At 39.7% G+C, this 25875-nt stretch overlaps 4 protein-coding genes across 5 annotated transcripts; 3 read left to right on the top strand and 1 right to left on the bottom strand.

The window, feature by feature from the left end:
* The first annotated feature begins 5031 nt into the window (after window positions 1-5031).
* Window positions 5032-8167, top strand: LOC124415094 (CWF19-like protein 1). Of its 2 annotated transcripts, XM_046896395.1 has the most exons (4): window positions 5032-5038; window positions 6377-6906; window positions 7008-7665; window positions 7737-8167. In XM_046896395.1, exons 2-4 carry the CDS (start codon window positions 6458-6460, stop codon window positions 8034-8036), a joined length of 1407 nt encoding a protein of 468 aa, XP_046752351.1. In that variant the 5' UTR covers window positions 5032-5038; window positions 6377-6457; the 3' UTR covers window positions 8037-8167. The 2 variants fall into 2 exon arrangements, with proteins under 2 accessions (XP_046752351.1, XP_046752350.1); XM_046896394.1 differs by lacking the exon at window positions 5032-5038 and having other exon boundaries at window positions 6196-6906.
* LOC124415096 (methylthioribulose-1-phosphate dehydratase) lies at window positions 8116-9929 on the bottom strand. Its single transcript, XM_046896398.1, has 5 exons — window positions 9679-9929; window positions 9457-9551; window positions 8720-8988; window positions 8447-8648; window positions 8116-8306 (listed from the first exon to the last, which is right to left on the bottom strand). The coding sequence occupies exons 1-5, from the start codon at window positions 9706-9708 to the stop codon at window positions 8189-8191; spliced, it is 714 nt and encodes a 237-aa protein (XP_046752354.1). The 5' UTR covers window positions 9709-9929; the 3' UTR covers window positions 8116-8188.
* Window positions 9930-10017: 88 nt separating this feature from the next.
* Window positions 10018-16045, top strand: LOC124415092. The gene is made up of 4 exons (XM_046896393.1): window positions 10018-11829; window positions 12192-14807; window positions 15004-15285; window positions 15376-16045. Exons 1-4 carry the CDS (start codon window positions 10424-10426, stop codon window positions 15968-15970), a joined length of 4899 nt encoding a protein of 1632 aa, XP_046752349.1. The 5' UTR covers window positions 10018-10423; the 3' UTR covers window positions 15971-16045.
* Window positions 16046-17354: 1309 nt separating this feature from the next.
* On the top strand, window positions 17355-21892 carry LOC124415095 (cell division cycle protein 20 homolog). Its single transcript, XM_046896396.1, has 7 exons — window positions 17355-17862; window positions 18409-18545; window positions 19333-19427; window positions 19530-19815; window positions 19913-20210; window positions 20305-20621; window positions 20736-21892. The coding sequence occupies exons 1-7, from the start codon at window positions 17750-17752 to the stop codon at window positions 21062-21064; spliced, it is 1575 nt and encodes a 524-aa protein (XP_046752352.1). The 5' UTR covers window positions 17355-17749; the 3' UTR covers window positions 21065-21892.
* The last annotated feature ends 3983 nt before the right edge of the window (window positions 21893-25875 follow it).

Raw genomic sequence — 25875 nt, 5'->3', positions numbered from 1 at the left:
TAAATCGCCCGTAGCTAACATATTTGTACGTCATTATACTCTGCGAACCGATCGGTTTGACGACGTGTGTGATTAATAATTGATAATTAGCGTTGCGTGTACACACAATTCATTGAACAGATGCGTAAAAGCAATGACCATGAAATAATAACGATAAATAATTTCCTAAATTATTACAAAATTTTTTTATTCACAGGTTTTTTTAAAACAAGCCTCAAGAATGGATGGCATTTTTTAAAATAGTTTTTTTCTCGAATTCCTCCATCAAATCAATCGCAGTTGTTATCTCTATAAAATCGTACAGCAAGTAGAAAGACAAAACACAGGAGATAAAAAATAGTCGAAGATCGAGTTTATATATTTTCTAATTTTTCTACGCATGTATAAATTTAAATTCTTAGCCTGGTTCAATATTTTTCACCAAAATATTACACTTAGCAGATATTTGTAACAGAGACTTTTTTTCTATTTTCAAGGATTTGACTCACCTCTGAATTATATTCATATATTTATCCAAAAACACGTGCACTTGTTGTAGATGATCTCAGTTAATAGAATAACAGTCTGCAACGTTTCATGAAAATCACACCCTCATCTATGCACACACCGTAATTTATAAAACGTATCGATTTCATTATTTATCCTGATTCATTCGTGCTATGGATCAGAAATACTAAAGATCGGTATTTTACACGAGTTTGTTTAAAATTAAAAATTATACTTGTTTTAGTAATAAAAAATAAATTTGGAATTATGTTTTTGAAAAAGAAAAAGAAGATCAGAATTCGCACAGGACCCAATCGATATTCAAACCGACTTGGATAGAATGCATTCGTTATTGCGGTCTCAGAAAATTAAAACTCACGAGCAACAGGACCTGCAAGCTTCTTCAGAGATTCTGGCTACAAATAAAAAATTTTTTTCGAACAAAACCGAATGAATAAGAATAACCATCTCGATCACTTTCGGTGCAATTGAAACAGCTTTCAAACTCGCGACGGCTGAACTACGACTCAATTCATCCGAAAGACTCCGATCCATGTGTTTGTCATAAGATACATAAACAAGGAATTGAAAGGACAACTCATGAATATCGGATTTATAAGAACAATTTAAATTTTAAACCACAACTATACACTCTGACACTATATGTATATGAACATATTAACAATTGGAGGGATGAAACGGCGATGACCGATGAATTAGACGATCAAACGAACAGTATGTGAGAAATAAATTCAGTTTGTTTAACGAACACACATCGCATCTCTGCGATCTTCCAGCACGAGCCTCACTAGCTCCGACTGCTGCAATTATAGCTATCCGACTGGCCAGAAAGTGAAGCCCAAGATTCGGCCGGGAACCACGATTCGCAATTGAACGTGACTCGGGGACGAAGACTCCGATCAGTCCCTGACCCGAAACACCTCGTGAATAACTTAATATAACACTCCGCAGTCCGCCTGGCCCATGCCCTATTGGTGGTCCCTTACTCGCCCCTAATCAGGGGAAGTATTTATTCATGGGCTTTTTGGGTTGCCCGTTTTTTTCGGGCTTGGATCGGGAGACGGAGTTTTCCGAAACTTAGTGGTTCACGTACTGGGTTAGAGGAGATTTAAGGGGCTAGTTGGGTTTCCAGTTTCGGATGAGCTTCGTGGTTGGCCTGATGCAGCAGCGATACTCTGCAGATCGTTGATCAAGTGTAATCGGTCGAGTGGGAACGGAGATTGACGATAATAATTCCCTTGGATTTGTAAATTTTATCATTTTTACAAGCTTGTAAATATTGAGTTTAGAAAATTGTTTTATGGAAGAATATGAAATATAGCACATAGAAGCACAGTTACCAGATGAAGATTATACAGTATAAGGATCGACATCTTTTTCTCATTACAATCAATTAGATACCTAATAGCTACATGGACGAATCGTATGTGAGTCCTTTTTTTAACTAATCGCAGCTTGTACAAAAACAAATGAAAAAATAACTTTTCACTTATAGTAATAGCTTGTGTCTTCGTGGGAGTCGAACCAATATCACAATAATTGTGATCCCATAAACCATGTGTGCTAGTACAAGCGATGAGTATATACCTGACATGAAAATGTGAAAAAGTGATCAATCATATTGAACGAACCTTCGTTGTGGAGTGATATAATTGTGTCAGGACGTCGGGTGATATATAGGTTATGAGACTCAACGTAGCGCAGGACCTTTTTTTTTCTTTCTTAAAGATCCAATTCCTCTTGCTGTAAGTGTTGTGATGAACGTTCCTTTATTATATTAACGAAACGTTGGGATTAAAAACTGCACTTTTTTTCCAATATTTTTCATCGACACACTTGTTCGCTTTTCATTTATACAATCATGCTTACGTAGAAACATTCTCATCTCATGGAACTGTCTTAATTCAAGTGCGTTGATTAAATTCCGTCGTAATAATTAAGGTCCGTTTCATAATAGTTTTTTATTTAATCAGGTTCAACACCTGGAACTGGGTCCCTCTGTTATATATGATTTAAAAAATCTCGTCGAGTTTCCTCTCAAATTTGCAGAACCGAACGCCGTGGCTTTCGATTCTCGTTTACCCTCGACCGATGGCCATTGTTATTATGGCCATGACCACCCCCTTGGGTTCGATACATTTTACGTGCACCTATTCCGGCATTTAGCACTCGCAACACTCGGCTAGTCTCAAAAAAATCGGTTCAAAACGAGCTAACGTGATCATCCGATATTTTGAGAATCAGTTTAAAAAATTCCGCCCCTCAGCGCCCCTCTAAATAACCTCAAAAATCGTTGTACTACATAAAATTACTCTCCTCGACGCGGTAGCGGCGACGACGACAATGCCAGTCGATTATACAATTCATTTATCTACAATAACGCAATAGGCGCACGTGTCCCCGTTTTCTCCCGTTTTAAAACAATGCCTAAACGTATTTTCACCGGAGAGATTCCGGTGCACGGTGCGCGGTTGACTCCCCAGGGAGAGCGTTCCTCCCAACTTCGTAAATCCCCGTCGCCCAACCCCTTTTCATTCCCTCCACCAATCCCCGCCTCGTCCTCATTTCCGCACAAAAGAGGGGATCCCCCGTGTTCGTGAACCTCGAAAGAGGGGGCCGCTCGCGTTGTTATTGTCGATGCAGAGGGCGCTGGCCACGCCCACTCAATCCTGATTGGCTGGCGCTGCGTTTAGGGCGGAGCCGACACGCCCACTCCTCATTGTTCTCGGCGGTCGGTCCGATGCGCAGAAGAATCTGCGCAACAGGAGCTTCTCCTGTGTGTGTGTGTGTGTGTGTGTGTGTAAGCCGGGATTTTAAACAGGGTGACTCTTTTTCAACCGAAAATCATCCCGGCTGATATTTTTCTACGCCGCGCGCGGCGTTGGCACCCCTCCTTGCGTTTCACCCGCGACTAGCTTAAGGGCTTTTACACCAATTCCTTTTACAACATTCTAGACACCAAGGTGAATATGTATATGAATTCACCTTTTTGTAGGTAGTACTCTTGTCCTACCCTTCGACATGCGCTTATATCTTCTATACATACCTATTTCTTTCTTCGTACCGTCTTTCACAGGACCAAGGTTACTCACAAGCGTGGGGGAAGAGCTTCTACGTTGGGGATGTGAGATGTCTGCTGAACGGGAGATTGCGCTGTCGGTGATTTATTATAATTAGCGCAACTTGAGAGATTCAGCTTTATACTCACTTAACTCCGAATATCAAGTAAAAATGCATATAATATATAGTTGATCTCGTCTCATTTCATTTCTCTTTTTTGTCATGCTGGAATATCAATCGAACTATATTGTCCATACGAAGTGATGTATAAGATGAATTGAATTTTTAACCATACTTACTGTATTAAAATCCGTATATAATCTGTGTGAGTGCAATTATAAGAATCAAGGCCGATTGTATAAAATTGGCGGTGTTATGAACATTTTCTTTTTATCTTTCCTTTATGCAATATTAAAGTATCTTTTAACGGAAAGGATAATAATAATAATACCTATGGTGTTGAAAGAAACGGGGTCATTGTAATATTAATTATCATCCAATAATATTTTGTCAAACAAAATAGGTAAAGTAATTTATTTTTAGTTTGCAATTGCACTAAATAACGTAAATCCGAGCTTCATGTTATATATTACCTACCTCACCAAAGATACATCATATATTATAGGAAAAAAAAGTTCAAAATAGCTATATATGTAATGCAAGTCTTGATTGGAGCTTTTATTCCGATTCAGATTCTCTGCTACTGAATTTATATTTCTTTATTATTGTATGAAATTATTATTCTTCAGACTTTCTTAATCGTCTGGTTTCTAATTTATATATATACTAGGGTGTTGCACGAAAAAATAAGGTGGAAATTTCCATCGTGGCATCCTCTGAAAAGTTTGGTTGAAAGAAAGATTCTCTCGAAAGATGAGATGACATCTATTATCTAGTAACTATTGATGCATGAGCACATGTGTGAGGCTCGTGTGTGTATCATAGTTGTCGTCCTTTATAAAACCCAGGAACTGCTTTATAGTATAGGTAAGTGATGGAGGGGGGGGGGGGGGGGGGGGGGGCTCTGCGAAAATATGAACCATCTTAAAAAAAGAAATCATAAATCGAAACACTTATCACTCACTAATACCACACATATTTCTCTGTGTGAGGTAGATGTAAATTCCTAGAAAGCGTAGAGAGTATCCTAATAAATTCGCATTTGAAAAATCTTCAGGTTTCTCACGGGGTTAAGTCGGCTCACCCATTGTACATAAACAATACGATGCACTTGCAGTAAGTACATATACTAACTCACCTGTGTAGACATACCGTGTAAATTGAGTTCTCTGTCGTTATGGTGGTGACTAGAAGAAGGTGTCCGGTCCCCTGTCGCTACATGCGCATGGCCATAGAATCGCAGGTACATTTCCCACCGGGTATATATATATATATATATATATGTATATGTACGCGTCCCATGCCAAGAAATTTTATAACAGGAAAATCGCTTCCAGATGTGCTGTTCCGAGTGTACGGCAAACTTGCTTCCAGTACCCGAAAACTAAGTACATTTTAGTTACAAACTGAGGATTCCCACGACTCTCCTACGGGGACAAACGGTGCAGGCAGGGTGTAATTACTATGCTGGCACACGAAATTCTTGCCTCAAAAATTTTTCACGCTGCAGAAGAAACCGTGTAGGTGTAGATGTGTATGACAGGTATGAGGTATTACTCTTGGGTGTTGCAAGTGCACTGTGGGAAAATTCTTACTCGAGCTATAAGAACGCATTCCATCTCGTAAATCAGGTGGATAAATTGCCTAGTATGTATAAATGGGAACGGTTTGTGATTTAGGGAGGCGCGATGTCTGTAGAACTACTCGAATCCAGGTCTGCGATTATCAAGAATTATATACATCGCATTGTGAAAACACGAAGATGATTGCAATTTCTTTAATTGTAGTTTTTATATGAATACGGGTTAACGGGTCAATTATTGTTCCTATCTTACTATGCTATTTCTCTGATATAACATTTGCATTTTTCACATCTTTCACGAAGATAAGAGTATAGAGTTTCAAATCAATTGTATAGAGGTTTGAATTCAATGCTCTGAACAACTTCAGGAACAGATTTTAGTTTTTAAGATTATGAAAATAATTTTTCCCGACTTTTTCCCTCACATGTTTCTCTCTGTCTTGAACGGGAAATAACTTGTAACTATTTCGCGAAGAAAATTTTACACATCGGTATACTTCCTCCTATATTTTCTTAAAGTTCATTTTATACGCAGGACGTATATAAAAGTTACAGAAAATAATCACATCTGTAAATAAAGTTAATGAATAGAAGAATAAGCAAATTGTATCGGTGATAAGTTTCATTGATTTACAGACTTGTCATCATGCGTTGCAAAAAAAGTTAACGGTGAAATAATCTTTATTAGTCAACGAATCTTGGTAGGATTCGATCGAACACTTCGAATTTTGAAATTCAAATCAGCAACCGTTTGTGTGTCGGTAAAACGAGTTCGGAATACCTACGGACTTTTATCGTCGGTAAGACAGAAACGGCAACTGCTGCGTTACCGTGAAAAATGCACGTTCCATCAAGCTCATCATGTTACCGACCGAGTTGGCGCCTAACCTACAAAACTGCCGAAAAATGCCCGTCTGTTAAACTGTCAAATTGTACTGAGCGTTCGGTACGTTCCATTGTGTTGTTGACATCCTCATCTTTATATCTACAAGTCAAAATAACCGCAGTAACTAAGAAATGTCTGACAAACAGAAGGTGTTGGTATGCGGAGATGTGAGAGGAAATTTCAAGGCATTATTCACAAAGATCGATGTAATAAACAAGAAGTCTGGACCATTTGACTTTCTGCTTTGCGTGGGGAACTTTTTTGGTCCAACCAACATCGAGCTTGAGCCGTATAAAAATGGTATGAGACACATCTCTGTGCCAACGTATGTCATCGGTCCCAACACAGAAGCAGACGTCGAGCACTACCCGGACATAGATGGGTGCGAAATATGCCCCAATCTTACCTACCTCGGCAGACGCGGTCTCTACAATTCATCGTCAGGGCTAAAGATCGCCTACATCAGCGGTGTGGAAAGCTCAAACTCTGCCGGGTCTTCTGGTGCTTACAATTTCAACCAAACCGACGTTACGGCCATCAGAGATATTTGCCTCAAAGGACAGCCCAGCTTCAGGGGCGTTGATATTCTCCTTAGCTCGCCCTGGCCACAAGACGTTACAAACTTCGATCCCAATAATCCCCAGTTCAAATATCAAGGCTCGAAACTCGTGGCGTGGCTCGCTGCTCATGTCAAACCAAGATATCACATCAGTGGACTTGAGGATATACATTACGAAAGACCTCCTTACCGGTGAATTGGTTTTTTCAAAGTTTATCACTTATTTGATTAAAAGTTTCAAGTTCGCGATTTGTATTAAGAAATTTACCTTATTTTCTGTTTCATTTCAATAGGAACCACGCGCCGAACGGAGACAGCATCGAGATAGCTTCAAGATTTATCGGTCTGGCTTCGGTCGGAAATACGCAGAAAAAGAAATGGCTTTACGCCCTGAATCTCACACCTGTCGATCGCACAAGACTTTGTGATTTGGCGTTAGGAACGACAGATGAAACGCAGAGTCCCTATCCACTGTCTTTGCTGAATTCTAATCACTCCAATCAGGCGGATGACTCGAGAAATACCCAGTTCTTTTACGACATGGATTCCAAGGACGATAAAAAAAGATCCAAAAATCATGACGGCGGTTTTCACAAAAAACCCAGGCCTGAATTTGACCAGGCCAAGTGCTGGTTTTGCCTTTCAAGTCCTGAAGTATCAAAACACTTGGTTATTTCCGTTGGTACTGAGGTGTACCTTGCTTTAGCCAAGGGTGGATTGGTCGACGATCATTTCTTGATACTGCCCGTAACTCATCACCCTAGTCTGTCCATCTTGCCAGACAACGTTGCCAAGGAAATGAAAGCTTTCAAGAAAGCCGTGACCAAATATTATGCCAGTACCGACAGGGTACCAGTATTCTTTGAAAGAAATTATAAGACTTCGCATTGTCAGCTACAGGCTGTTCCTGTTCACAAAAATCAGGAACCTGCCTTAAAGGAAACATTCGAGGTAAGATGAGAAATTAAAATGACCAAGCAAGTGTTGCACGTTTCAATCTCTTTTTCGTTATATTCCAACAGGAGTTTTCGCAGAGCAGTAATTTCCAGCTAGACGAACTCCCGCCGCGTACTCAACTTGAACAAATAGCCCCAGCAGGAACGCCCTACTTTTACGTTGAACTTCCAAGTGGCGAAATGCTCTATCACAGAATCAGAAAGAGTTTCCCTATTCAGTTTGGGCGCGAAGCGTTAGCAAGCGATCGAATATTGGATATGAGCGATCGCGCCGACTGGAAGGATTGCCAATTGGACAAGGAGGAAGAAACTCAACTGGCAAAAAAAATTAGACAACAATTTCAAGAGTATGATCCTGCTGCATGAAACAGAAGACAATCCTGAAAGACACGCAAGCTGCGGTATCAACCACTTGGTGCTGATAGAAATCACCTATTATATTCATCAGATGCGTTTTATTTTCATACATTGTAAATACATGAAATACCTCCAAAGTTTAACGTCGTTTAAAACATATCCTATTGAATATCTGTACGCTGAAAGCGTAACTCATGTTGCTCGGGTGTCGCCAAAGGGTTTAAATTATGCTGTTTCATCTGAACAGCGATGTCGAACAAGTAGTCGTAGCATTCTGTCCTGTAGAGCGAGTGAAAATAGACATCTTTTAGTTATTTAAATACGTTGAATACTAAAAATTGAATAACGGTTTTGGAAATGTCTTCACAAAAATCACACCATGATTTGAATTCTTCTGAGAAGTGATAATCTTTTCTTACATTGTCTTAGCTTGTTGCCAAGTATCGCCCCATACATAAACGCCGTGTCTTCTGACCAGAATAGCGCAAGTTTCTGGATATTTTTCAATAATCTCCGCCATACGATCTTTCAAGTCTTCCTCAAACGAAGTGTTTTCTATAATCGGTACAACCAGCTCTTCGTCATAGCGATAAGCGCGTCCTGTTTTCTGATTTCTAATTCCTAAAATGTGCGTTATTACCTATTCATTAAGCCAGCCAAAGTAAACAACTTCTGCAGTTATTCACAACTACCTTTTATCATCTCTAGATGAGTTAAGCGGAATTCTGTGCCTGGCCAAAGCAGCGTTACCATGACTGCAAATTTGGAATGGGTGTGTATAACCGCCCCAGCGTTTCTTGCGGTATAAGCGCACATAAACAAAGGCGTGCATTGAGATGGTTTCAGCTTTTTTTCATCAGGTGGAGTTTTCTTGACGGTTCCTTTTATATCGTGAATAAACATTTCGTCAGGACTGATACGCTCTTTCTGCACACCAGAAGGCGCTATATAAATTTCGTCGCTATTCAAGAAATGAAAAACAAATTTTGGATCAGTTAACACTATGAAATTTTCAGGGTGTCCAGTCAAATGTTGAAAATAGAGTTACAAGCTTTTCCAGGTTGATTATCTTATTACCTATAATTATCTTAGAAATGAGGTAAGCTGATTGAATATAGAAATTACAAAGAGTAAATTTGCTTCTGAATATTTCATCAATTTACAACTTTAGTTCATTTGTTAGATTGAAAGAGTTTCATGAGAAACAAATAGCAGTTATTGAACGAAACTGTTTTTCAGTTTAAATTCACGTTAGAATTAAACATAGTATCATAAAATTAAAATAGATTTTCATCAATAATGACTTGAATTCCAAGTAATTCCAAGTGCTGCGATAATTCCCTGATTTAAAAAATTACCACAACTTTTGGACACCCTGGATTTTTTCCTTGCAGCCTCAATTATTTTTTAAATTTATAACGATAATGACCCATCCTTAATAGAGATTCCACCTCCAGTTCCAGTTACCCATCCAAGATGATAAAATTGCCTACAGAGTTCAGGAATCAAGTTGCGAGGATGCTCCTAAAAATGAATTTTATTTCTTACCATTCGATCTGCAGTGTTTAAATTTTGCGTTCGAAGAACGCACCGATTATAATCAAAGTAGCAACAATTAGATCGAATTATTTTTGAATCTACCAATTCATACCTTGGGGTAATTTGCATCGTAGAAGTCCATAGCGACCTGCGAAGATTATGACAATTTACGGCACTGAAGCTCGTCGTTGAATGATTAGTCCGAGTATTTTCTGACTCGGCTGTGAATATTTAGTAGAAGATAAGAATTCCTTATCTTCCAGACGAGATCATTTCGGAGCGGGCCTTCGAACTCTGAAATATAACGCATATTCATCGAGGTTAGGCTAGGTTAGGTTAAGGTTAACTCAGGGTCAGGTTATGTTTGGGTCGACTGAGTTAGGTTAGGTTAGCCTGCGAAACTGCGTGACGACTGTGACTGTGTACAGTTTACACGCTAATTTCACATCATAACCGTATTAATGAACATCTAAAACGTGAAAGAGCGAAGTCGAATCAATGAAATCTTGATTCCCCGTATCGAATATCGACTTGTGTTGACGATTTTCTGATCAAAGTTAGGTTAAAAATAAGTGACAATCGGAGGTGAAGTTTTTCGCCCTGTAACGATGATCTAGAATGAGAAATCAGGCTAAAGAATCATCCACAGAGAGCAACAAGACGTCGAATCATTGAAATCCTGATTCCCCGTATCGAAATATCGAATTACGGAGCTGTTGGTTCGTTTCTGTTGACGATTCTCTAATCGCGCTGCGACGTGTCTTTTGGCCTTTGCAGTTGCAGAGCAGAAACAAGTGACAGTCGGAGGCGAAGTTTTGACCCTGAGATAGAAAAAATAGATTAAGCAAATCGTCAGAATGACGGAAGAAACAGAGCTGCGGGAATACCTGGAGGACGACGGAGTGACGATGACCTCCGAAAGCTTCACCTTCGCCACACCAAGTTTCGTATCGAGTCCCGAGAAGGTAATAAACTTCGGGGTGAATTCTGAGCATGTCTTTTCCGCCCGCCAGAACCAAGAGAACGCGTTCATTTTCGCACCTCCGGCGAGTGCTTCGCAGTTCAGCGGGCAAATCGAAGATTATGACGAGGAAAGGGTGCAGAAACCAAAGGCGACCAGGAAGCTTTACAACGCACCTACGGGCCTCTTTGCTTCAGCGCTGCGAGCCTCCAAGGGCATGGATAAACTCATCGAGGATTGCCATCAGCTGAAAAAACAGGCCAAGTCGCGTTCCGCGGTTAAAGAGGACACGAGAAAATCGATCACCTGCAACAACGTCCCCGAGCAACTGTTGACCAGAACGGCAGCGAGGGAATACTTCACCCAGTTTGGTCAGACGGTGAAGATTACATTGAAACCTCGCAAGACCACCATCACCGTCCACTACGCTAACAGAGCGGCGGCAAACGCCGCGTTTTACAAAGCTGGTCAATTTGCAGGAAAGAAGTTTGACGTGTCTTGGACGAGTTCCGAAGCTGTGCCTAAATCTCCAACAAAGAGGACAGTCGAATCCGGTAAAGAGGCCGTGAGGAATTTCATCACCGCCGACGAGGACGAGGTAAACGCTGAACTCGAGGCTATGATAGGGCTGGAGTATAACATGCACGGTGTGAAAACGCCCCAAGCCTTACTAATCGCTAAACCTAAATTGAAGAAGACTAAAGAGGTCACAAAGCACGAGAAGCTGCCGTCCAAGGTTGCCCTGAAGTCTGATAAACCGGAAGCTGAGGCTCAGGCGATCGTGCCTAAAGCAAGCGCCGAAGAGCTGCAGAGCATAATTCGTCAATCGGCTCACACTGCAGAGGAGAAGTACAAGGTGCTAGAAGCGAGGGATAGATTCATAAGACTGAAACAAATAAAGCCGAACAGTTTGGCGTCGGCTAAAATAACTATAGGGACTTGTCCCGATATGTGCCCCGAGAAAGAGCGACTGATGCGCGAATCTCAGAGGCAAGTAGCGCTCTACGAGCAGCTCGAGGGCAGAGAGTACAGGATAAATCACGCCAAGGCTGTAAAGCAGTATTCCAGGTCATCCGCTGATCAAGAGGAACCGCTCGCCCATGAGCTCAGGCCTGTCGCGTCGTTAAAAATGACGATGAGCTACCTGCTGCATGAGATTATGGACATGTGCATGGCGGAGAACACAAACCTCGCAGAGTGGTTTCACTTTCTGTGGGATAGGACGAGGGGCATTCGCAAAGATATAACTCAGCAGGAGCTGTGTTGTGTAGAAAGCGTTGAGCTGGTTGAACAATGCGCAAGGTTCATTTTATTTTATCTTGTTGTATTTTATTTTATGAAAATTGTTTTTACGTCAAATACGTTTAGTAGAAATTTATTGTGTGGCTTAAAAGTATATTAATTTTAAACGTTAACTAAAGAGAATTAAATATATAATATGAATTATGATTGATAATACATATTGGAATTTTGGCATACATCAATAGTATGAAAAAAATTACTGAATTCAACAGTCTACTTTTGATCAATATTTATATATTTGCTTTTGCGTTTTATTTTTAAATGATGATATATGGGTTGAAAATAATTATATTTCTTCGAGATTTTTTTAAAAACTGCTCTAACATCTTGACAATATATTCATGTGGATATGAATTTTTTAGGTTTCACATATTCTGTTCTGAACGGCTCTGCGCTGAGGGGCCGTCCGTCTTTGACAAGAAGATAAATACCGAGAACTTGACCAAGTGCTTGCAAACGTTGAAGTATATGTACCACGACCTGAGGGTAAAGGGTGTCACGTGCAAAAACGAAGCGGAATTCAGGGGGTACATTGTGCTGCTCAATTTAAATGACGGCAACTTCATGTGGGACCTTCAAAAGCTACCGCCCGATATACAGAAGTCACCCGAAGTCAGATTCGCCATTGAAGTTTACTCGTCCATTGAGTCGCACAACTTTTCCAAGTTCTTTAAGCTTGTCAAAAAAACGACTTACCTTAACGCCTGCATTCTGCTGCGGTACTTCAACCAGGTCAGGGTCAAGGCCCTGTCCGTAATGGTCAAGGCTTACCACAGAGTGACATCCAACCCGTTTCCACTTTACGAACTAATTGACATCCTTGGATTTGAAGATGAAAACGAGGCTGTTAACTTCTGTGAACAAGTCGGACTGAACATTTCCAAGAACGAAATGGACATCGTTTTGAACAGGAAAAACTTCAGCCAGCCTGAATCGTCCATTAAACAAGGCAGAGCCATTCTCACCGTCGAATCTAAACGAACCCAGCAGGGCCTTAGCGTCGGGCAATGTATCGCGGGTGGCAGACTGCCTGAGAAAATTTACAAAAATCATATTCCCCACGACAGTTTTGATTCAAACGGATACCTGAAACCCGGCGCCATTAACGTTGAGGATCAAAGTAAACAGTACAAAAGTAAAACAGGTCCGGTTCAAACTGATCCCTACGAATTTATGGAGGAAGACACGTTTAAGTCTTCGCAGAAATTAAGACCACAGCTGAAATCAGAGGATCGAACTGATACTGGGACCAGAAAAACTAGCCAAGATATTCTTAATAAAAGTGCTAAAATTCCACCATTGTTTCCCACTAATTTTGGCCAAGCTTCCGCACAAAGGGAACAATTTTCGTTTATAAAACCAGCCACTGTTTTCCAGAAGTCCGAAACTAACACATCGTTTGTGTTCAGAGCAGATGCCAATTTACCACTTGAAAGCAAGGCTTTAATTTCTGATGCGAAGCTTTCTCAAAATTTGGGGGATGGAGATAAATTTAAGGGTCAAAATTTTGGGGCATTTTCAAAGCTGAGTCAAGGCACAGCTCAGATTGAGAACCAGAAACCAATTAGCGGGAATAATACAGGTTTACAACATGGGCTGGAAACGTCGAAAAGCAAAGATATTTCCCCGTTTTGTATAGCTCAGAAGAAAAGTGTGTTTCCGGAGATTACGCCAAAGAATATTTTCGGAAGACCTGATAGCGGAGTGCCAATTGTGGGTAACAAAACAGTAAAGACAGATGCAAAGAGCGAATTTGAGAAAAAAGAAAGGGAAAGAATCGACGTAGAGTTGAACAAAAAAAAATTAGAAGAAGTGCAGAGACAGCTTGAGGCTGAGAAAAAGAAACTAAAGGAATTGGAACAAGCGAAGAGGCTGAAGGTGGTAGAGAAAGAAGCCAAACAAATCATGAATGAGGTGGAAGATGAGATAATAAAGGAAGTATGCGCATTTGTGCTAAAGGAAGAGATCGATCGACTAAAAATGTATGACGTGCTAAGCAAAAATGAAACCGAATCTTTAGTAGACCAAATTGTGTTGCAAATCTGTGAGAAACTGTTAAAGGAAGAAATCCGTATCCAAGATGGATTGAACAGGATATCGAAACGAATCGAACATCGAGTATTAAAAAAGTACTACAAGACTTGGAGGCAGAATGTTACTAAAAAGAGACGTCAAAGAGAAGCTCTCGACGACACACCGGTATGGCTACAAAATCGTTCGGTCAGCGAGTGCGCCAGACTGTTATATTACCCTGAGCAAGATATGGTGCTCGACAACATGAGAAGAAAAAGATTAAGAACCCATTCACCACCACCGGAAGACAATCTTGCACCAGTTGAAGTAATAATATATGCCGGGATAAAAGAAAATTTAAAATCATCGGACAACGAACTGATCCCCAATATATTTTGGAAGCTTGTTATATCGTGGCCTGACATTGATCAGCAAGTTCAGTTGTGGCAGTATAAAAAAATAATGAACACTTACCTAAATCCTGAAAACTACACACAAGAGCCGATAATGAAGACCTACAGGCCAAACGAGTACGAAACTTTGAACATATGCATAAGACACTTTGAGGGTATAATCAACGATCATAATTTGGTTGGAACTGATGGTCTGTTATTTTTGGCAGCCTCTTCAGAGAACTTGAATACAGTCAAGCGACGATTGTCAAAAACCATTTTGTCCAGATCGAAGCTCATGCCTATACCAATAGTGATCGTATTCTTGGGAGCTGATGACCTGGTGCCAGAGGATGTAGAGTTGGAGCTTGATTTAGAAATTTTATTGGAATCTGGCTATGTATCTGAGTACACTGTTGTATTTGAAAAAGAAATGAACAAAAGTCAAATCCTCAGATTAATCCAAAGTGCTGCGCTCTGGCTAACAACAAATAAATCACCTATTGTACCTTTGGAAATGGATTATCTCAACCAGGTCTTGAGCGCTTGTTTAACTCAAGAATTATGGCTAAGGTGAGGCACTTTCACTGATCCCTCTCCTCATTATCCCCACTTCTTCTTAGAAAATTGGGAACTGTAATATTTTCACATTACTGAAGCTAATTGCCTCACTTATTATTTCTATTACCTGCGTTGCCCTAACTTCATGTTTGGTTCTCCTTCAACAGAAATCAAACTATATCTACATTCATTTACTTTGTTTATACAGAATACAAGGACACTCCAACTTCAACAAACATCTAGCCTCCGCATTAGACGATCCTGCTTTGATCGTTAACTTGCATAATGAAGCTGTTACGCATCTTACCGATATCTTTCTGGACCCCGAGTCTTTACAATATACCGAGTTTCCAAAAGAATTTAAATCGCTGCTGAGCAACCGGGTGGACATGCCATACAGCTATGAGTATTTTGATACCGCATGGAAGAACGAGGAAAACAGATCCGAGCTCGAGCAAATTATGAACAGTTTTCTACTGCCTGATTGGAAGTAAGATTTTGTTACATGATTTTTAATGTTCAATAAAATGATCTTTGTATTCTTTGTACAACTGTATTTTATAATTTTATGCTTTTCTAGATATCAGTGGCCAATAGCGAACATCTCGGAACTTCACAACGCGATAAGAAGCTACTGTACGGAAGCATTACCTGACTCGAATTGCGATGACTTGGCTAGCCAAGTTATGAATGCTCTCTTTTTTATGACCGACGACTCGCAAGGCCTTAGTTTTATAGAGGTGATTCTAGAGATCGCGAGGAGAAAGATTTTATTACTCGAAACGGATTTAAAAGTAGTCTACAACAAAAATCACGTCAAGCATTTCCGTACGTTACCGTGGTGGTTCAAATCGAGTATATTGTTGGAATACATTTCACAAAAGGAACTTGAGATCCAAAACCAAGTGACTGAAAAAACTTTTATCAATGAACCGTTCGAAAAGCGGCAGCGATTGCAAGTCGAGTTTAACGATGATTTAAATGTAAATAGTTTTTATGATCGTAATGACAGCCTAGCTGAATATTGTAAAGAAACTCAAGACCGAGTTATGACTGTACGCAGTATGTGTAAACAGCTTGATCTGGATATGGAAAAACAAAAAATGAAAAATAAAGCGCTGAACGAGCTCTTGGAACAAGCTTTGCTAGACGAAGATCTAAATATTTTAAATTAACGCCAGGTGTAGGATAGAATAGATTTAGCAACTGACACTAACAAAGTGTGAAATATTTATTTACAATAATGCAGTGCAAAACCTTTCTACTTGATTTAAAAGACCGCAAAAAATGGTTGACACTACCTCAAATTTTCATTATTCACATCGAGTTATGAGAAATTTAATTTATTTTTCGACTCAAGTGCTATCTTGATAAAATTATTATATAAACTAAACTGTACGTTTCCGTGTGGATATGTTAAGTTTGTACATTTTGCAAAATAAAGTCTCTCTAATAAAAAGCAGAGGAAAAAAAACACTTATGCACGAACAATTTCATTGACAATTTCCAAATCAGTTGTGTATGTATAATTATTGATATAAATTGTCGTGTAAATTATATTTTTCTCTGCTTGTTGGAATAATTTTGATAAAGAGTATGGCCAAGAATGAACATAGATGAAAATGAAATAAAACGAATTATTTTTCATAAGAATGCTATTTATTATAAGCTTCAGAGAACAACTTCTAAATTTCATTTACGGGAACAAGAAGATTGAATAAAAAATTGCTTTGTAATATTTTCAGGAGAGGATGTGCAACTATCTCGGATTGTTTATACTTGAAAATGTTTTCATTTAGCAATAATACCATGTATAATCGACTAACAATGAATTTTACAGGGATTTTAAAACCTGAAAATTATCATTTTCACCCCTTTTTCGAATCTTACTGTTTTTCGCACTCTGTTCCATCGTATTAAAAATTTTCGATATCAAATGCAAAATGTTTAAATTCTTTTATATTTTTCCAACAACGGATATAAATCGATTTTTCCCCGTTTTTCGTGTATACTCGTTAGTGATTCATTTAGGTATTAATCTGTCCCAAATTTTCGACTGGAGCCGAAGTTTAGCCGCGCAAATTAGGGAAGATATAGGATATTCGGATATAATTGGGTATGATGTAGTTATATGCGATTATGTATTATGTTATGCGTCATTTACGGCAGTACCGAGATTCCCGCAAACAATAATGCACGCTAATGAGTCATGCGAATAAGAGAGGAAAGAGTAGTGTTTGGCGTCAGGAGTGGTGAAAAAGATTATTTTTTCCAACGATCCCCCAAGCTTATTGTTAGTCACGACTTCATTAGGCACGGTTGGTCGCTCGCCCGCCGATTGTAAGCTATTGTTGATTCCAGTTGAATTCCTCCAGGAACTGTCACGGCTCGCTGAGCCAATCAGATTTGCCCAATTTGCAACGAGCCAATTAGATTCGCTTATTTTGCAGCGAGCCAATCAGATTCGCTTATTTTGCGTCAGCCAATCGGATGTCGCGTGTATAAATAACTGCAGAGTCCTCTGGGATAAAAGGCCAGAGCTTCGAACGTCGAGTACATTTAAACCTCAACGGTCGTTTCGGGTGTTTTGTTCTCGATTTAAATGGTCGAAGCTAATCTCTCGCACATTGCGTAGTTTTTGAACGGATTTTTTTACCTGTGGCGGATACTCGTCGCGTCGTGTTTCACGCTTAACGGCCAACGAGATTCCTGATAAACTCAAGGCATAGAATCAGTGCGACTCTTTGACTAGAAACGCGAGTACAATTTATCCGAAAACTGTGAAGCCTGCGGACCGCCGACGGACACCTGAGAGAAGAAAAGCTGTCGGGATGCTGAATTGAGTGTCCGTCTCAACTGCCCTATCAATTTTCTATACAACTGCCTTCTCTGTTATTAATTACACGTGTTTATACGTGCTGCTTGTAGAATTTGCTATTAACATTTCAAGTAACATGTCTCATCTAAAGTACATGAAAGAGCTCAACAGCTTAACCCGCATGGACGAGCCTGTTAAAGGCCCTGTTCCTAGGTGGCAGAAGAAATGTCTGGAAGCGTCAAATTCAAGGTATTTATCGGGATCTCGCTTTCCTTTTCTACCTTCCCACATTTTTACCTCGCTATTTTGTATCTCCGGTTTTTTCCTCTACTGCTCGGTGAAGGACGTGGGTAACACTTTTTTCATTACCTCTACAGCGTCTTGACTACGGAAACTAAGAAGAACCGTCGGTAACTGAGATTAGAGTTTTTTCTCTTCCGTTGGTATTCGAAAATAAGACTATAACGAATACATCCCCCCCCCCCCCCCCCTCTATTTTTTACGGTTTGATTCAAAATATCGAGATTGCATTTTGCCAGACCGACAAGTTAATTAAATATTGCAAAAATAATTTTTCACTTGGGTAATTTTAGTCCGTCAAGAAAGAATAAAATATTACCTTAAATCGCTATGGAGTATTAAAAATTTTTAATAGACCGTTTGTAGTAAGTTTCTTGTAAAAAAATAACTTCTAATACTCAATTAATCTTGTTTCCTGATAGGAGAATTATTTTTTAACATTCCTATTTGATCCTTCTTTCCTAGTTTTTAATTTCACAATGTTTCATTTTACAGCATAAACATGAGTATAAATTCGTCACGAAAAGTGATGAGTGGATCATTTGTAAATTCAACAACCAGCAAAACACCGACCAAACGATCTGAAACACGGAGTAAAAAAACACCGGCAAAGGGCACGAAAAAATCTCCCAGTAAGTACAATTTTTCATTTGTTTTTAATATGTGCGTGCTGTTGGGTTTTTGGTATGAATGAGGTGTGTGTGTGTGTGGCAGTAGTTAGTACCTAATGCTTGTCTTGTATCTTTGACTCAGTGTTCTTAAAAGTCTCAAAAATCAGCAAAATGATCCGCAAGTTTCGTTTCAAACCTGCAATTCGAATTATTGGTATAAATTATTATAGATGATCAAACTATGTGATCCTGATTGAAAACCTTTTTTTACTATTCTAATTCTAATTCTTGTTTGTTGTTATTCATGTGTGAATTTATTTTTTACCTTGACCTAAAATTATATTAGTGTAATATGTTAGTTTTATTTTATGATGTATCATTCGCAATGATCAACTATGGAGAATTTCTAAATAAAATATCAGACCTAAACCAAAATATTATTATTTAACAAAAAATCATCAAAGGCTTTAGACGAAAGCATTAGGAAGCCTCACATTTTATGATAATATCATTAAAAAGATTAATACGATGCTCAAATTTGAAGCTTTCTAGAAAGTAAAACACCGCGAGAAGGCATGTTCTAAATTTATGTCAGACTTCCCACCTATTTGTTGTTACTTGTTCAATGCTTTTAAAAATTGTTGATATTTCCGTGGCATGATATAGCACTTACCAAATATCTTTTAGTACTTTTTATTATAATCTGCCTATTGTTGATTGTCCAGTATGCTTGTAATGTGTGATTAACATTGCTGTGTGTGTTGTCTGTGTGTAGTGGCTGAAATGTTGAACCTGCTTTTGGTGACAGGTCGAGCTTCAACGACCCCAGCGAAGACCCCTAGTGGAGGGGATAGGTTCATACCCTCGAGATCAACGACAAATTTTGACCTGGGTCACTACAAGGTGAGCTTGAAGAGAGTGAAAGAAATTGTAGTTTTGTATACAGGATAGGAATAATGCCGTTATACTTGGTAACTTATTCTCATTTCTTAATGTTACTTGTAGCTTCAGCAACAAAATACCGATGACGCAAATAACGGTGAAACCATCAGTCCTTCAAAGAGAGAAATGCAGCGTCTAATAGGGGAAAATTTGCACGGTGGTGATATTAACAACATGAGGGTTCTCTCCTACCAAAATAAAGCCCCAGCACCGCCCGAAGGCTATCAAAATCCACTCAGAGTTGTCTATAGCCAGACAAAGACACCTGCCAGTGTCAAAGCTTCTACAAGATACATTCCGCAAGCACCAGACAGGATTTTGGATGCTCCAGAAATCATAGACGATTACTGTAAGTCGGTTTGCCATACACCAGGCATCGAACAGCTATGTGATTCACATGTATCATCTTTTTTTTAAAACTATTATCAATTCTTTCCTCACTTCAGATCTAAATCTCGTGGACTGGTCATCGTCAAACCTGTTAGCAGTAGCTCTGGGAGCAAACGTATATCTATGGAATGCAGGAACAGGAACCATAGAACAACTTCTGGAGCTAGAAGGCTCTGACTACGTGTGTTCTGTGGGATGGATTCAGGAGGGCCCATACTTAGCTGTAGGAACTACGACAGGAAATACAGAGCTATGGGATTGCAGTCAAATGAAGAGAGTGCGAGTGATGAATGGGCACGTGTCCAGAGTTGGTTCCCTGGCGTGGAATTCGCATATATTGTCAACTGGATGCAGGTAAGAGTTAAAGTTGCGCAAACACATGGACAGCTCTCTTAATGCCTTTAAACTTATTTTTATTTGAGTGAAAAATGTTGAACCTTTTTCACAGATCTGGACAAATCGTACATCACGACGTTAGACAACGGGATCACGTAGTTGCTTCCATAAACGCACACGCCCAAGAAGTTTGTGGCTTGAAGTGGTCACCCGATGGCAAATATCTCGCTAGCGGAGCAAACGACAATATGTTGATGGTGTGGTCCGCGGTCGCTGGCCAAAATCACTCGCATACACAGCCTATTTATTCCCTGAATCAACATCAGGCCGCCGTGAAGGCACTTGCTTGGTGTCCGTGGCAGAATAACATCTTGGCCAGTGGCGGTGGAACTGCGGATAGAACTATACGATTCTGGAACTGCAATACAGGTATGTTCACAATCCGTGATTATATAGAAACGGAAGAATTATTAATACTTGAAGACGGTACGTTGAACTCAGGTACGAAATTGTGAATAAATGTTTGCTCCTATTCTGTTACAGGTGCATGTGTGAATACGATAGACACGAAGTCACAAGTATGTTCCTTGCTTTGGTCAACGACGTACAAGGAAATCGTATCTGGTCATGGTTACGCTCAGAACCAATTGACCATTTGGAAATATCCAGGAATGACCAAAGTGGCAGAGCTGACGGGGCACTCTAGCAGAGTGTTGCATTTGGCCATGTCGCCGGATGGTACGACGGTCCTAAGTGCAGGAGCAGACGAAACTTTGAGGCTATGGAAATGCTTCCAACCCGACCCGCACAAGAAGAAGGAAATAACGGAAGTCAAATCCGTTGCATCTAGACTCAAACAATCTATCCGATAAAACGTAATTCTTGTAGGACTCGAGCGTTGATTAGAGTAAATTAATTTTTTTGTATAATTTATTTTCAATGAACGTATAGTATTTCATCGTGTACACTCTATTTTAGCTTGTAACGGCGGAAATTAGTTTTAGAGAATAAAGACTTTTCATTACTTTTATACAATGATATTATAGTTAATAATGACGTGTGTGAACGATGAATATCACTGTATTTTTTGCCGTTATGTTGCTCTACGGTATCTTTGGTGACTTGGTATTCGGAATGCCTGTACGACTATTTGTGCTATTCGCGCACACATTCATCTTTTTTTTGACTCAATGTTTTGTAATGTGTTCATTGTAATTATAGTACTTGTAACCGTGACTGTGAGGCGAGGGATGATAGGTAAACAATAAGCATTCCCTTGATAAGAACTTCGCTTTAAATATAATCAATATAGATATATCATCTCATAATCAACTGTGATGTATCCGTTTCATTATTATGTGCTTCATGTAAAAGTTCGTAAGTCAGATAAAGGCGAGAAAAGAGTTGACCTCCCGATTCTCAAACAATAAAAGTCATAGAATAATTTGTCTACAAATGAGAAATATGAAATTCTTATTATATAGATTATTCTGTGCAATTGAAAATAATATCGAAATCCCTGATGACCAACTTGTACACATTTACACAAAACAGGCGATTGTTGTACAAATATAGTTTTTACGGTAATTAATTAAGATTGAATTATATGAACATGTATTTCGGTGATTGGAAATTTCGTTTGACGGACACTTAGTATAAGTGTTTCCTAATTTGTAATTAATTATAATCATGTTCGTAGTTTAATTATGTCATACTTAATTCAATAAAATTTATTAATTTTGATTTCAAGCACACAATTCTATGTGATTTTACAATCATGTACTCGCCTCGAGCAACGATATTCGCGATATCTGATGTTGAATGGTAAAAGTGCTCTTTAATAATGCGACAACGTCTTTTTTCATGCGAAATGATTGTATACGTGACTTCTTCGAGTGTAAAGAATTTTTTTTCGTATAAAAAATCCTAATGATTCCCAACAGGAATTCATTGAGTTTCAAATAATGAGCCGCCATTTCAACAATTAACCATCAAATACAATACAGTCACAGTTACCGTTAATGATGATTTCTTATTTGAGAGTAAAAAACTCCAAAATATTTTTGAATTTATCAATTTACACTTGCGTTGTGCATAACTGTTTCATCTCGCTTCATAATCCGGGCTAACGGATGTTAGAACTCAACGAATATTTGCGTCGAATAAAATTTAAATTCAAAATGACGCCTGGGTGACGGCAACTGCTCAACCAGGGATTACTTGCCGATCGAAAACCACAGGCGTCTCTTGCTGCATTCCCGAGGACCTCATGGGCTTCGACACAAGCGAAGATTACAAGAATCGGTGGAACTAATAGCAGTACCACCTTGCGTTGAAACAATAAGATTGTTCGAAGGATGTTTCCAAGAGAGCACGCAGTATTATTTCGTGAGGCTCCTTGCGATTGTGCATTGAGCCATGCCTCCTATGCTGCCCTAAAAGGCAATCGCAAGGAACCTGACGTGAAAATTCTGCGGGCTTTCGGAAAAAGCCCTCGTCCAGCTCTGAGACTACAGTGCATGACAGCGCTTTCTATTAGCCCAAGGGACACTGTAGACTTTTTCCAACTTTTCTGGAGGCTATTTAAGAGTGACCAACCTACATGCGATGAGCTCTAGTTTTTTCACTCCATGTGGAAAGGACTGGTCAATATACACGTTCGATTTTTCTGTTTCGCTGTAGATGTTAGATTTCAATATTCATATTTTCTTTTAGTATTAGACCATTCATCCTATTCTCGACAGTTTGCGCTATTCATCTGGACTCATTGCGTCTCAACTTTCCGTACCAGGCTCTTGTTCTTCCTGTTCGATGCTACTTATTTCTTTGAAAACCACAATAAGGATCAATCTTCTTGGTTCCTATTGAAAATTCTGAGACGTTTTCGATGGAAAGACTATTTCTTCCAATTTTGTTAGTGTTTCCACGTTGAACTGGTGATCATAGCTCGCAGTGTATAAGGACTGCGCCCAATCGGCTCCTTTCGCGACTCGAGACACGTACATTAAAATATTATTTAAAGCTCTTTTCAAAGTTGTCCAACGGTTCGCCAACAATCCAACGGGGGGAGCCTCGCTTTAATCGTGATTTTCGGAATCGATTGGTATAACCCTCCCACCAGGGTAATTGAATGCCCAGTAACTTAGAGAACACATCGAAAATAGCCTAGGACCAGCAGCAGAGAAATGACGATGAAAATCTGCAGTTTTTCGGCTGTAACTTTGCAGGTGTTGCTCGCAGCGTATCGGGACTGCGATTAATCGATTCCTCTCGCAAAATTACGTCGGAATAGTACTCTAAAGAATTAATTGCAGCACTTTTCAAAGTCGTCGAAATTTTCGCCAAAAATGCAAAGGGGTTAGCCTTGGATTTTTTTTGGCCGAAAAATCTTTTGTCTGGGAATCGATCCGTATGACGCTTTTTAGACTAATTCGACGCCCAGGAACTCAGAAAACACATGAAAAATAGCCTAGGACCAGCAGCAGAGAAATGACGATGAAAATCTGCAGTTTTTCGGCTGTAACTTTGCAGGTGTTGCTCGCAGCGTATCGGGACTGCGATTAATCGATTCCTCTCGCAAAATTACGTCGGAATAGTACTCTAAAGAATTAATTGCAGCACTTTTCAAAGTCGTCGAAATTTTCGCCAAAAATGCAAAGGGGTTAGCCTTGGATTTTTTCTGGCCGAAAAATCTTTTGTCTGGGAATCGATCCGTATGACGCTTTTTAGACTAATTCGACGCCCAGGAACTCAGAAAACACATGAAAAATAGCCTAGGACCAGCAGCAGAGAAATGACGATGAAAATCTGCAGTTTTTCGGCTGTAACTTTGCAGGTGTTGCTCGCAGCGTATCGGGACTGCGATTAATCGATTCCTCTCGCAAAATTACGTCGGAATAGTACTCTAAAGAATTAATTGCAGCACTTTTCAAAGTCGTCGAAATTTTCGCCAAAAATGGAAAGGGGTTAGCCTTGGATTTTTTTTGGCCGAAAAATCTTTTGTCAGGGAATCGATCCGTATGACGCTTTTTAGACTAATTCGACGCCCAGGAACTCAGAAAACACATGAAAAATAGCCTAGGACCAGCAGCAGAGAAATGACGATGAAAATCTGCAGTTTTTCGGCTGTAACTTTGCAGGTGTTGCTCGCAGCGTATCGGGACTGCGATTAATCGATTCCTCTCGCAAAATTACGTCGGAATAGTACTCTAAAGAATTAATTGCAGCACTTTTCAAAGTCGTCGAAATTTTCGCCAAAAATGCAAAGGGGTTAGCCTTGGATTTTTTTTGGCCGAAAAATCTTTTGTCAGGGAATCGATCCGTATGACGCTTTTTAGACTAATTCGACGCCCAGGAACTCAGAAAACACATGAAAAATAGCCTAGGACCAGCAGCAGAGAAATGACGATGAAAATCTGCAGTTTTTCGGCTGTAACTTTGCAGGTGTTGCTCGCAGCGTATCGGGACTGCGATTAATCGATTCCTCTCGCGAAATTACGTCGGAATAGTACTCTGAAGAATTAATTGCAGCACTTTTCAAAGTCTTCGAAATTTTCGCCAAAAATGCAAAGGGGTTAGCCTTGGATTTTTTTTGGCCGAAAAATCTTTTGTCTGGGAATCGATCCGTATGACGCTTTTTAGACTAATTCGACGCCCAGGAACTCAGAAAACACATGAAAAATAGCCTAGGACCAGCAGCAGAGAAATGACGATGAAAATCTGCAGTTTTTCGGCTGTAACTTTGCAGGTGTTGCTCGCAGCGTATCGGGACTGCGATTAATCGATTCCTCTCGCAAAATTACGTCGGAATAGTACTCTAAAGAATTAATTGCAGCACTTTTCAAAGTCGTCAAAATTTTCGCCAAAAATGCAAAGGGGTTAGCCTTGGATTTTTTTTGGCCGAAAAATCTTTTGTCTGGGAATCGATCCGTATGACGCTTTTTAGACTAATTCGACGCCCAGGAACTCAGAAAACACATGAAAAATAGCCTAGGACCAGCAGCAGAGAAATGACGATGAAAATCTGCAGTTTTTCGGCTGTAACTTTGCAGGTGTTGCTCGCAGCGTATCGGGACTGCGATTAATCGATTCCTCTCGCAAAATTACGTGGGAATAGTACTCTAAAGAATTAATTGCAGCACTTTTCAAAGTCGTCGAAATTTTCGCCAAAAATGCAAAGGGGTTAGCCTTGGATTTTTTTTGGCCGAAAAATCTTTTGTCTGGGAATCGATCCGTATGACGCTTTTTAGACTAATTCGACGCCCAGGAACTCAGAAAACACATGAAAAATAGCCTAGGACCAGCAGCAGAGAAATGACGATGAAAATCTGCAGTTTTTCGGCTGTAACTTTGCAGGTGTTGCTCGCAGCGTATCGGGACTGCGATTAATCGATTCCTCTCGCAAAATTACGTCGGAATAGTACTCTAAAGAATGAATTGCAGCACTTTTCAAAGTCGTCGAAATTTTCGCCAAAAATGCAAAGGGGTTAGCCTTGGATTTTTTTTGGCCGAAAAATCTTTTGTCTGGGAATCGATCCGTATGACGCTTTTTAGACTAATTCGACGCCCAGGAACTCAGAAAACACATGAAAAATAGCCTAGGACCAGCAGCAGAGAAATGACGATGAAAATCTGCAGTTTTTCGGCTGTAACTTTGCAGGTGTTGCTCGCAGCGTATCGGGAC

The sequence above is a fragment of the Diprion similis genome, chromosome 14 (genome assembly GCF_021155765.1).
Source record: "Diprion similis isolate iyDipSimi1 chromosome 14, iyDipSimi1.1, whole genome shotgun sequence".
Lineage (NCBI taxonomy): Eukaryota > Metazoa > Arthropoda > Insecta > Hymenoptera > Diprionidae > Diprion > Diprion similis.
The sequence above is the reverse complement of the archived record's forward strand: the minus strand, read 5'-3'. Positions and strand labels throughout refer to the sequence as shown.